Raw genomic sequence first — 12,293 nt, forward strand, 5'->3', positions numbered from 1 at the left:
CAGATTTCAGGAGGGCGACAAACCTGCTGAGGCTTGTTGTTCCTGCTGCCGTTCCTGCACGTTATCTGGCATGTTCAGTTGGGCCGGCGCTCCCTCTGCCTGCTGGGGGCTCTGCAGTTCAAGGCACATCTGTGCAGCGGGAGGGGGGGGACTGGACTTCCTGAGCTGGCGGCCGGCTACGGAAAACACTTCCAGCCGGGAATGTTCCTCACGTTCGCTCTGAGGAGGCCGGGGCAGCTGGGGAGCCGGACCCAGCTCTCGGCTGATCCCCCCTTTATTTGTTTAGGAAAAATATAAGCCTCCTCCGTAGACCTGTTGAAGTTGCATAAATACTTTGAGTTAAAAGCCAGCGGGGGGGCAGGGGGGGGAGAATGTTTTGTCCTGGCACCTAAGAGACAGTATGGAAGCCTCCAGGGGAGCCTCAGCAGGGACGAGGCATTCCACAGGTGTGGTGCCACCACTGACGATGCCCTGTCTCTAGTCGCCAGCTGCCTCACCTCTGAAGCGGGGGGGGGGGGCAGAGAGAGCAGGACTTGAGCCTGGGAACTGATGGGAAGCCAGTGGAGTGACTGCATAATGGGAGCGATAGGCATGCTGTACCAAGCTCCTGATCATAACCGAGCTGTGGAGTTCTGTGCCAGCTGGAGACTTTGAGGGGAAACCTATGTAGAATGTATTACAGTAGTCTTGGCTTGATGTTACCATGGTGTGGATCCAGGTGGCCAGATTGGGTGTGTCAAGGTGAGGGGGGGCATCTCCCAGGCTAGTCTGAGTTGGGAGAAGGCCTTCTTTGCAGCTGTGTTGACTTCCTTCTCTAGCAGTGCTGGATCCAGTACAACCCCCAGGCTCTTAACCAAGTCCACGAGGGCCAACTGAACCCCTTTGAAAGTGGGGAGTAAAACGTCCTGCAGAAGCCCCGCCTTCCCAGCCAGCATCGCTTGTCTTAAAGAACATGGGGGACAAGATGGAACTCTGCCCGAGGGCACGGCACAGATGCCCTGGGGGGAGCTGCAGTCTTACAGCGCCGCCTGGAGTTGGCTGATCGAGGGAGTGGAGCCATTAAAGCAGATAGCCCCCTCTCCCGACTCAGCCTGTTTCTGACTTGGACTGGGGACTTGCGGCCACATTTTGTGCCAACTGAAGCTTCGGAGATGTCTTCAGAGGTTGCCCCCCCCCCCGCATAGAGTGTTTTTAGTGGAGTCCGGTCTGGAGGTTGCAGCAGTGTGGCGTGGTCAGCTGAGTCTAAATAAAGGACTGGCTTATGAGCAAAATGTACCTGAAGCAACAGCCGGGACCAGCTTATCCAGGCTGACGGCTCCAGCAACATCCCACAAGTTCCTTCTGACCAGCTCAGATCTTCCCACAAAGGAGAGCCGAAAGGCCTCTCAATGTCAGCTGGCTAACTCTTTTTGGACATAATGTGCTGGTGGTTCTCCAAGCCATACGGCGCGTTAAACCGGCTGCCTCTGCTCTTGGCCTTGAAATAATCTGCGTGTGTTCTGGGGTATGTACTGGACTCCTGATTCTGCCTATGTCTATAGCCGTGCATCTGGGCACAATGGGACCCTTAATGCGGGTCAGTTACCACTCTCTCTCTCTCCCATTTTCTGTGGTGTGGATGGGCCAGTGCAGGTTGAGTGGCGACGGATAACCTGCATGGCAAAGTATGCCTGTAAACTCTTGACACATGTTGACCCAACAGGGCATGTTGATCTAAAGCTCGGCGGTGTGGTGGTGGGGAGAATGCCATTTTAAAATCACTTAAATAATGGTTGCTAAAACAAGTTTGTGGTTTGCATTTGAAGGGGTTCCGATTTCTTTCTGCTATGTTCACATACAAAAAATTAAGCAAGGCACCTGGCTTGTAGGGCGAGTTTTTCTGTGCTGATGTGGGCACAAGTTCCATCGAGCAAAGTCAGGCTGAGCGTGTGTGTGTGTAGCCTGGGCCTGTAAGCAGCCAGAAGTTTTTGGCAACAAGAAGAGCCGGTTGCTTCATGGGCAGATTCGGGTTTTCCCAGCTGATGGAAACGAAGCGTCGGTTCTCTTTGGATGGTTGTCCGAAAGATGTTCATGCGGCTGACCCTGTGGCTTGCCTTGGGGCTCCTTAAGGGATAACAGGCTTTTGCCCTGGCTGAAGGCCGAAGGCTGGGCTGGGTACTCAGCCTAGCTTCCAAGGAGGCCCAGGTGGGCCTTCGCTGACCAGGGTGCGGCTGCTTTTCAGGCTCCTGGGACGTGCTCTTGCTTGGCTGCATATTCCCTGTATGTATGTTATTTCTTAACTGCCTCTGTCTGGAGGTGGTAACAGCAATGTAAAAAAAACCCTGGTAAAGCAGGTGTAGCGGGTGATACTCGGTCCTGCCATCGGAGTGCCCAGGTGGATATAGGGACAGAGGTGGCATATGCTGCAGCTGGTCCCTGCCAGCTATGCAAAGCCTGTGAAGGAGAAATATTCACATCCAGGACGGACTGCAGGCCATTGAGGAACTGGAATGGTTTGAACTGAAAGCTGTATTTTTAATGTAGATACTTAGGGCCTGTTTTTTCCCTCAGTGGAGACACAAAGCGGCTTAGGACACTGTTCTCCCCTCCTACATTTTACCTTCTCAACAACACCCTGTGAGGCAGGTTGGGCCGAGAACGTGCCTGGCCCAGGGTCACCTGATGAGTTTCCATGGCGGAGAGGGGATTTGAACCTGGGTCTACCAGATCTTACCACTTAACTATTCTAACTACTTCACCACCCCGGCTGTTACACTGGTGACAGCTAGTCGTCTTTTGTTGCCTCTTTTCAGCCTGTTTTCTTGTAGGCTATTTCTGGGTATTTGTCTGTTCCTTCTTTTGGGGTGGGTATTGTAATCCCAAGAATGTCTGTTGTAAGTCCTGTTGTAAGCCCTGCCCATGAAACTGGAGCAGAGTTGTTAGTACTTGGCCATGGATTAGGCCAAGGATCGTGCGGTATGATCCAGGTGGTAGCTAGCGGCATGGAAACGCAGGTGGTGGTTGATGCGTTTTCAGCATAAGGTGATGCTCAGGTGTCTAGTGGGTTTTTGGAAAACTGGCCTGGCTCTGTGGACTGGCCCCGTCTCAGTGTGGTGGGCAGGTGAAAGCTGTTGAAGTCCTGCTGGGATCTCTGGAAGGCGTCCTTTCCTGAGGTCCGGAGGATGAGTAATGCTGGCTGGCTGGACCTTGGATCCACCAAGAAGCCCTCAGGAATATGTGACATGGTTTTAACCGCAGCCGGGTACACCTCCCTATACATCAAATGTAATGTTTAACTCTCTGGGTTTGTAACGTGGGTATGGCCTTTGACTGTTCCAAAAAAGGCCGACTGTTAAAAGCATTTTGTAAAGCATTAATTCCCTGAAAACAGCCCCCAAAGATTTTATCATGATCAGCTGGTTTATTAGGTGAGTTAGTAAAACAAGATACTGGAATTCACTGCTGTAATTTTGTGTTTGCATGAGCGAATGATTGCAGGCAGTCCTGGACATTTGCCATCGATGGCCATATGGCTGTGGCCTGGAGGTACCTGACCTGGCCAGTCAAAGAAGCGTTGCTGGGCTGCAGGGCCTGGGCTGGGGGGCAGGTTGCCCTGTCTCATGCCTTGCATGCCAAGGATACTGGCATGAAATGGGGGAAAGGGCAGCTGGGCCTGGCTGAGGTGCCGCCTTCTTGGCTTCAGTGTGGCCACAGTCGAAGGCTGGGTAGTCAGTGAAGTCTGGGACCAGCTGCCAGTCCAGTTACGGGCCAGTTCTAAAGAGATGTGGGGCTAATAGTGATGGTATTCTGGCCGAACTTCAAAGCTGGATCTGTTGATGTTTGTTTTAAAGAGGCACTTGCTATCCTCGGTGGGGCTGGTTCTCTGCAGGAGCCCCCGGGAGATGCCTGTTCTTGGGGCACCCTGTGAAGTGAGGCCTCCCTTAGGATTCTGCATTCAGTTTGCCGTCTTGGGTCAGCTCCTTGCAGAAGGCTTGGTTCCTGCTGCTTCTGTATTTGCAGGATGTGTAGAGGCACCTTCGATGGTGAGGAAGGGAATGGGACCCCCAAGCCACCGGCTTGTTGTGCGTCCTCAGGGGCCGTGCATCTCTGCTGTGCCTGGCCCGAGAGAGATGGTGGGCATTCAGGACAGGGAACTTTGGAGTGTGTGTGTGTGCTGATTATGCATCAGATACGCAAGGCCCTGTCTCTCAGCTGAGCCATTTCCCCAACCTCAGATAGCCCCATGGGGCTAGTTTGCCCCACTGGGGCCACCCTACAAGAGCCAAAAGAGCAGCTGCACAGGGCCGTCTCAGGAAGGGAAAATGGCGGGGGGGAGGTGGGGGGGTCTCTTGCGCTGACCGTTTCAAATGGGAAAAAGCCCCCCGCGATACAGCCCTCCAAGGAGGGGGTGTGCATACTGTGCAGTGCCAGAGAGCCTTCACAACTCTCTCTTGGAAGTGGCTGTCTGTGGACTGGCTGGCGTCCTGCGGGGCATCTCTAGCCCAAGACCGACGGGCCTTCTGGAGCTGTGGCCTTCCCATTGTGCCCTCTGTGTCCTGGCGCTGCTGAAAGTGCCCCCCAGGCCCCTCCATAATGTTTGGTCTTAAGCTGCAAAGCCTGAGCATGTGAACTGGTGACAGGCTGACAATGGGGCGGTTGTCTGGGGGGCTAAGCTGCACACAAGTAATTCTGCTTTAGCTTCGGAAGGAAGGTTTCTGGAAAGGCCCAGAGCTGGAACAGCCGTGGCCAAGTGCCTAGGAGGAGAATCCCCTGTGAATGGAAGCAGTGTGTGCCAGAAGGCCGCCGTGCATGTGGCCCCTGGGGCTTGGCTGGCAGCGGCCTGGGTCTGCAGAGCAACCAAGAGGCTTTCTTGGCACCGAAAAACAGCCCACCTGGGGGTGGGACTTCCTGGCTGGGGGTTTTGTTTTAGGGGAAGCTTGAGCTGCCTCCTCTGGAGGAGAAGTGGCTTTGGGGGTCCGGAATGGGCCAGGCAGGGGGCTTGGGTTGTGGAGGGGGCTCCTTTAAGAGCCGCGGCAGTTGAGCGTTGTGGAATAGAACCAGAGCGACGAGAACAGCAGCAGCCGTGGCAGAGGGCTGAACTGGCCATGCCGTGGGCAAGACGGTGGCGAGGTTATGGCAGGCCACCCAGGTGAAGGCAGATGGGGGACATGGGTGTATAGTCTCCCCCCCCCCCGGCATCTAAAGTGGGGGAAAGCTACCTCGCTGTGGGCTGCTTTGGGGGGCACAGGTGGGGGGCAGTGTTGTCTTCACAGTAACTGGCGTGACCTGAGTCCCCCTCCCTCTGGGCTGGGCCCAGACATCCTGGCGCCTGAGATTGGGAACGTCAGGTGGCTCCTCCCCCCACGCCTGAGCATGGGGCGCACGCACACACACACACACCCTTGCAGGGAAGCCCTTTCTGTGTGTTGGAGCCCTCGGCTCCTTGTGGCCCATGACGTCTCCATGGATGCCACAGCTGGGACACATAGAGGCAGCATGGTGTAGTGATTAGAGGGCCAGACCAGGATCTGGCAGGCCCAGGTTTGAATCCCCACCCATGGGCCAGTCACACACACTCAGCCCAGCCTACTCCACAGGGCTGTTGTTGTGAGGATAGAGGAGAGAACGTTGTGAGCTGCTCCGGGTCCCCACTGGGGAGAACGGTGGGGTGTGTGTGTGTGTGTGACTGAATCCGGCACTGGCCCTTGTCCTGGAGGGGCAGGGCTGTAGTGCTGAGCGGGGGCTCCTGCCTCGGAGACCAGCCGGGCCTTGCTGCGGCATGAACTCTTCTGCCCGATCGCAAGCCTCTAAGAACCGGCCGAGGAGGAGCGCTGGCAAGAGAGCCGTCCAAGAGGCGCGTGGCTCCCTTGCTCTTGGCCAAAGCGGTGCCAGGAGCAAAGACCCTGCTTGCTCCCTGTGTCAAATGCGACTGCCAGTAACTTGGCCCGGGGGCCACAGCAGCAGTGGGGCCTGCACGGGTCTCAGGCCAGGGCTTTGGCTCCAAGGGTGGCCTCGGACCGGCCAGGTGGACCCGGGGTTTCAGTTGCTTTAATGATGTGTTTTTGTTGGGTTTGAATCTGTCCTGAGGAGGGCAGAAAGGCAGGCTCCTCAGCCGGGCAGGGCAGCTTCTGCTTGCTTGGAGAAAGGTGCAAGCTGGGCTGAATCCCTCGGAAAACATCCGCTCTCTCTCCTGGTGTCGAGCGCAGCGGGGTGTGTGGAGGGGGTGGCCTTTGGCTCCTTCTGTGGAAAGAGTGTGGTGGAATGCACCGTACCCTGCACAACAACGGGGCCAGGCCCTTGGCCTTTGCTCCCTTCCTGGCTGTTAGCCGTCTCAGCAGGACCTTCCGCTGAGCCTCTCTGGCTTGGCCAGCCGGCTGTCACGGGAGCTGCTCCTTGCCCACATGACGGTGCCGGTGGGGGCTGGGGAGCTGAGTCGGCAGAAGGCAGAGCTGGGGAGGGCGGGGAAGCTGCTGTGTCCCTGAGCGTGGCCAGCAGCTGCTCTGCTTGCACTCTCGATGGGTGGGAAGGGTACTTGGGCAAGCCCAGAGCAGGCGCTGGTATACCGAGCGTGGTCGTTCTCTCTCTGTGTGCGTTTGAAATGGGTTGTGCCAGTGGGTATTCAAGTTGTGACGCTCGGTCTGATGCCAGCAGGCATGCTAAAGCAGCAAGGACATGTCCCTGGGAGGGAGGGAGGATGGGAGGGCGTCCCTAAGCCCCCCATCGGAGCCACGAGTATCTCTCTCTCTCTCTCTGTGTTCTCTCTTCTCCCCTGTCCTTGCATTTTCAAACTTGAGCTAACCCTCCAGGTTGCAGGATGGTTTTCAGACTCAGTGCAGAAAGCAGAATCCACGGCACACCTTTTACTAGGACCAACCAAAATGATCCAGAAGGGTTGGGCAAATGTTCAGGACCACCCAAGCCCAGGTCTCATCTAACGCCGGCAGCATTTCAAAAGCCTGTACAGAACCTCGGGCCAAATGCTGGCAGGACCAGGGCCTCATCTCACGGCCTGGAAATCTGCTCCCCCCTCCGCTTTTGTAACCCATGGCGTGATGGAAGAGTTCTGGGGAGTCCAAAGATTGCACTGTGTTTTGTGTCATTTTGGTTGGCCCGTGTAAAAGGCCTTTTCCTGGATTTTGGTTTTTGTTCAGGATTTTGCCTGGGCCAGTTTGGCTGATGGCCCCCTGACCTGGATGGCCCAGGCTAGCCAGAGCTTGTCACATCTCAGTTGCTAAGCAGGGTCAGCTCTGGTTAGTTCTTGGATGGGAGACCCTGGAGACCTGCTGATTCCAGCAGAAGTGCTTGGGAGCTAGAGCTCCCCGGGACTCACGGAAGCTGAGGCCACAATCAGTGCTGTTGGCCTTCAAGGAGCTCCTGCTGTATATTGCACGTCTTCGCAGTACAGAAAGGGGACTACAAGCTATAGGAGAACGCAGTAAAAGCCGGCGCTACTCGCAGTAATCATCGCAGTGGACGACAGTCCTATTCCGTTGTAAAGCTGCCCCCTGAGCTGCCTGTTCTGTTGCCCTCTTGAACATGCCCGCTTGCACGTTCTCTGGAATGTGAGGGGGGCTTCCTGGCCTCCTCCTCCTCCTCACGCAGGGGGGAGCCGCCACTGACCATGCGCGTGCGCATGCCCCTCCCTCCAGAGGGGGGCTGCTGGGATGTGCAAGCCTGCACGTCCATTGTTTTCTGACTGGGGTGTAGCTGCTTAGAGTGTGAGCAGGACGTGGGGGAGGCAGGTTCTGGCCCGGGGACGTTCCAGGAGGCCTCTTGGCCACGGCCGTATGCCCTTTGGGGGAGGGCTGCTCCTTCTAGGACTGGATCCACCTTCTCCCCTCTTCGCTCTTGGAGGACGCTGACTCTGCTACAGGGGGCGGGATGGGCGGGGGGGGGAGATGTGTAGAAGGTGTTTTATTTATTTAATTTATAGTCCACTCTCCCCGCGAGTAGGCTCAGAGTGGATTTACATCATAGATACAAGAAAGGGAGGAATTTTAGAAGGAAAATTGGCTGTGCAGTTGCCACGGGGGAGGTAGCTCTCGAGCAATGTACAGGATGGACAGCTTGGTGGCATATTGGGGACAGGCAGCGCAGGCAGTTAGTAGGGTTACTAGAGAGGGGCGATGTGTGGAGTGGTGGGTGGTGTCTTAGGAAAAGGCCTAGGCTCAAGTCCCTCCCCCTGCCGCCAAGGCCCCTGGGGGACCTGAGACCAGGCAGACTCCCTGAGACTCTCTCGCCCGATAGGGGCGGCCTAGGGATGAAATGGGAGAGGGGAATACAATGCTGGAGAAGGGGGGCCTCACCTAAAGGAGGCCAAGCAAGCCCCGCGGAGCAGAATTTGTGCTGATCCCAGACAGCCGGGGAGCTGCCAAGGGCTCTTGGACGCCCTGCCTTCATGCTGTTCTAAAACCATGTGCTACTGGCTACTAACCAGACAAGCCGGGTTTTTTAAAAAAAAAATTAAGCACGCAGCATAGAGCCCTGGCAATGTCAGGTCAGCAGGCCAGCTGAGCCAGCAGTGCTCCTGTGCATGCACCAAGTGTTTTCGCTGCCGTGGAGCTTTGGCTCATCCTGAGATGTTGAACCTGACCTGGCACAAGTCAGAAGCATGTTGGGTGGGTCTGAGGCCTGGCGTGGTTTGCGTGTAAGAGATGGTGCCAGCCTTCCCACGAAGAGCCCCCTGCCCCAGTTAGAATTCCCCTGGTGGGTAGAATGGGGGACGCCGGCTGTTCTCTTTGGCTCGTCTGAGCTGGTGGGAGTTTGGTGCCAGGGCGATTTCTCCACAGCATTGGCAGTCCTGGAGCTAATCGGGCGACGGTCTGTTTCTTCTTTCTGTTGTGTCTCCAGGTGGCACAAACTGCACTCCAAACCTGGGAAGAAGGAGAAGGAGCGGGGAGAGATCCAGGTGAGCATCCACTTCACCCGTCACAGCCTGACTGCCAGCATGTTTGACCTGTCCGTCAAGGAGAAGCCCCGGTCGCCCTTTGGCAAGCTGAAGGACAAGGTGAAGGGCCGGCGGCAGTATGACCTGGAGTCCGCCTCCGCCATCATTCCCAGCAGCAGCGGAGCCCTCGAGGAAGACTTCGGCTTGGGCGGCAAGAAGGCCAAAGGCGGCAGTGGTTTCTTCTTCAAGAACAAGCTGCGCAAGTCGTCCTTGACTCAGTCCAGCACCTCCCTCGGCTCCGACAGCACCGTCTCCTCAGCCAGCAGCGTGGTGGGCTTGAGTGCGTCAGAGGTGGGGGCAGCTCCCTCGCCCAGCAGGCACAGCAGCCTCCCCGCCAACCGCTCTGGTAAGAGGAGTGGGGCGACTCCCCGTCCTTGCCTTGGTGGCCCTTCTGCCCTTAACGTGGCCTGTTTGGCTCTCGGGGCACGGGACGGTGGAAACCGCAGCTCAGATATAAAGGAACAGGAAAGATCAGGAGGAGGAAGGAGGGTGTCCTGCGGTGGCGGGGGGGGCATGACCAAAGAGGGCTCTGGGGGCCACTGGAGTGACCTGAGCAAGGTCTGCCTGGGTGCCTTCCCAAAGCGTGTGGGGCCTTGTGCTTCTCTTGGGTTCTGCCACAGAGAGAGACCAGGAAGGGGGGGGGAGTGGAGCCAAGATGCCGGGGGGGGGGGCGGTCTGAGGACCACCACCCCACGGGGGCTTCTGGGGTCCCCCCACCCTGTCCTGAGAGGCACGATTGAAATGGTTGCGCACGTGTGGTTTTAGATTCCCTAAGTGCTTACAAGGTGGTTCCCCCGACAGTGGTGGTCGAGGTGTCCGTGCTCATGCCTGGGGCCAGGGGCGGGGTCCACTCCTCCCTCCTCTTCTGTGTCGGCTCTTGAGCTGCCAGCAGGCTAGAGGGCTCCTGCCTCCCATCCTCAGGGTTCAGGGGAAGGGGAGTTCTGACGACCAGCAAAAGGTGTCCTTGCAAGGCTGTGGGTGGCTTGTGCGTGTTTCCCTTGGCCTCGGGTGCCGCCTGGATTCTCCGTGGGAGCTGGCCAGTTGTGGCGTTGATCTGCCTGCCAGAGGGGCGCTTGCTCCAGGTGGCCTTACAGGGTCCCGGTTCTGCTGTCCCAGAGGGGCGTGGCCCACCCACTGGTGCCACAAGGGTGGCTTCTGTCGCTCTCCCCTTCAGGTGGTGCTGTAAACTAGCCCTGGGAGTTCCTGGGGTTTTCTGGCCTCAGCAGGCATCCTGGAGGCTTGACTGGGGAAGAGGCAGGCCTGGGGGGGTGGGGTGACCAGTGCCCCCCAAGTGGATCAGGCTGGGAGGAGCGGGGACGGGAAGTTTCACCAGCTTTGCCTCCCTTCCTCCTTTCCAGTGAGAGACTTCCTGCCTTCGCCAAAGCTGACCCACAAGAGGGCGTTCAGCGACGAGGCCTCCCAGATCAACCTCTTGCCAGAGTCCAAGTCGGCCCAGAGCTTGAAGCCGCAAGGCGAGCCCGTCTCCAGGTCCTCCCTCTGCATCAACGGAAGCCATATCTACTGTGAGGAGCCCTCTCCCAAGCCTGCCGTGTGTCCTGCGGCAGCCGCTGCTCATCAGAGCAGGCCCAAGAAGCCAGCGGAGAGCTTCAGCACTGGGCCTCCTGCCCCCGAGTCCGTGCCCCCCCTGTGGTCCAGCAGCAGCTTCCAGAGACCCCCGCAGAAAGACCCCCCTCGTTTTATCCCCTCCCCTCCAATCTTGGCAGCCCAGGAAGAAGATAAGCTCTCCGTCAAGACGCTCGCCCTCAGCAAGCGGAGCAGGGCCAAGATGGACGAGGGTGTGCATGCGGAGGGCAAACCTGTCCAGGTAGCGATGCCCATGGTGTTCTCGGCCAAAGCAGGGAGGGGGAGACCCCCGGAGGAAGCCCAGGAGGATGAGAAGCGAACCCAGGCTGGCTTCTGTCAGGACAGCTCCAAAGACGATGCTGGGAAAAGTTGCACGGTAGAGAGCGCAGGGCATGTTGTGGCTGGCGGAAGGCCAGAGGGGGAAAAGAGCAACAGCTGGTTCAGCATGAAGGATGGCCAGGACCCCTCCCAAAGGCCCAGGTGAGTGGTGAGGGGCACAGTGGAGCAGCAGCCATCTCCAGGCAGGGAGGGCAGTGCCGTGGCTGGAAGCCAGCTGCTGCGGGGTCCGCTCTGGAGGCCTTGGCACCGTCCCTCGGCCTCTGCTCCTGTGCCAGCTGTGGGAGGGGTGCTGTGCTGTGTGTGGTGTGGCTCCTGCAGGGGGAGCGAGTGTCGGAGTGCAGGGGGGGAGGTGAGGCCTGCTGAGGCGGAAGCCGGATCAGAAGGAAGACTTGGGGGACACGGTGGAAGCGGGTTGACGTCTGGGGACTGGCAGGCGGCTGTTCTGCGCATCGGGAGGGGCCTGGCGGGTGGCTGCAGAAAGACCAAAGACCGCAGAAGGGACTGGCTGGCAGGGGAGGCTGGAGGGAGGGGGGGGAACGGGGCCCCCCCGCAGAAGCGGCAGCCCAGCCAGAGGGGCAGCTGCGGGCGCCAGGCTGAGCCTTGGAGTGCCCCCCTCCCAAACGCACGCCACGCCTGCCCTTCTCCATCATCTTCTCGCTTGGTATTTGCAAGCAGCCCGTTTATATATATGGGGGGGGGGGCGTGTCGGGTTCAAGCAGATAACTTCTCACCAGCAGTCCTAAGTGCTGCAGAGTGCTTTATATTGTTCTCTGGAGAACAGGGCCTGTTGCTGTCCCACGGCTGGCTTGCCTCCTGTCCTGTTCACATATAAAGCTTCCATCCCACGCAGCGAGTGCGGATTATGCAGTTGCATGCCACGTTCCTGAGGCTAGCTGTTTTGCTCTTTGTTTGCATCTTGAAAACTTTGTACGTGGTTGTCCCCCCTACCTGCGGCCACTGTGGGTGTGGTTTGTAACTGGGCAGTCAGTCCCCCATAACTCTGCAGGAAGGGGCAGAAGGCCTTTACGCCTTGCTTCCGCACTGTCCATATTTTAAACTGAAGAGATGTTTCCATTTAGACTTTTTAACGGCCAAGGGAAGCGATGGCTCTCTGAAGCCATACGCTGCTGGGCAGCTGCCCCTTGGCAGTAGAGTGTGCCAGAACTTTCTGTGGTCAGCCACTTTGGACAGGCATGCCTGCGGGTCAATTTGGGAAGGTGGCGTGACTGAGGGGGGCTTGTTTGAACGCTGGCAAATGGAGCCTGCAGGCTGCAAGTGCAGAGAAGAAATGTTTTCAAATAATCCGTAAAGGTGAATAGGGAATGCCCTCTGTAGGGGGAAAGGATGAGTCAGTGGCCAGCATGGGCTTCCTACAGGAATGGCCTGTGGTGTGGGCAGTGGATCACGGGCACCGAGCCAGGGTGGTTCGGGGGGATCCAGATTC

At 57.8% G+C, this 12,293-nt stretch overlaps 1 protein-coding gene across 1 annotated transcript in view; it reads left to right on the forward strand.

Annotated features, from left to right (window-relative positions):
* LOC129337013 (rab11 family-interacting protein 1-like) overlaps nucleotides 1–12,293 on the forward strand; it is a 57,840-nt gene that overhangs the window by 12,032 nt on the left and 33,515 nt on the right. The window contains exons 2-3 of the mRNA XM_054990458.1: nucleotides 8,830–9,272; nucleotides 10,285–10,990. Coding sequence (XP_054846433.1) covers nucleotides 8,927–9,272; nucleotides 10,285–10,990 — 1,052 coding nt within the window. The 5' untranslated portion in view covers nucleotides 8,830–8,926. The remainder of the gene's footprint in view (nucleotides 1–8,829; nucleotides 9,273–10,284; nucleotides 10,991–12,293) is intronic.

This window comes from Eublepharis macularius, chromosome 10 (assembly GCF_028583425.1).
Source record: "Eublepharis macularius isolate TG4126 chromosome 10, MPM_Emac_v1.0, whole genome shotgun sequence".
NCBI classification, from domain to species: Eukaryota; Metazoa; Chordata; class Lepidosauria; order Squamata; family Eublepharidae; genus Eublepharis; species Eublepharis macularius.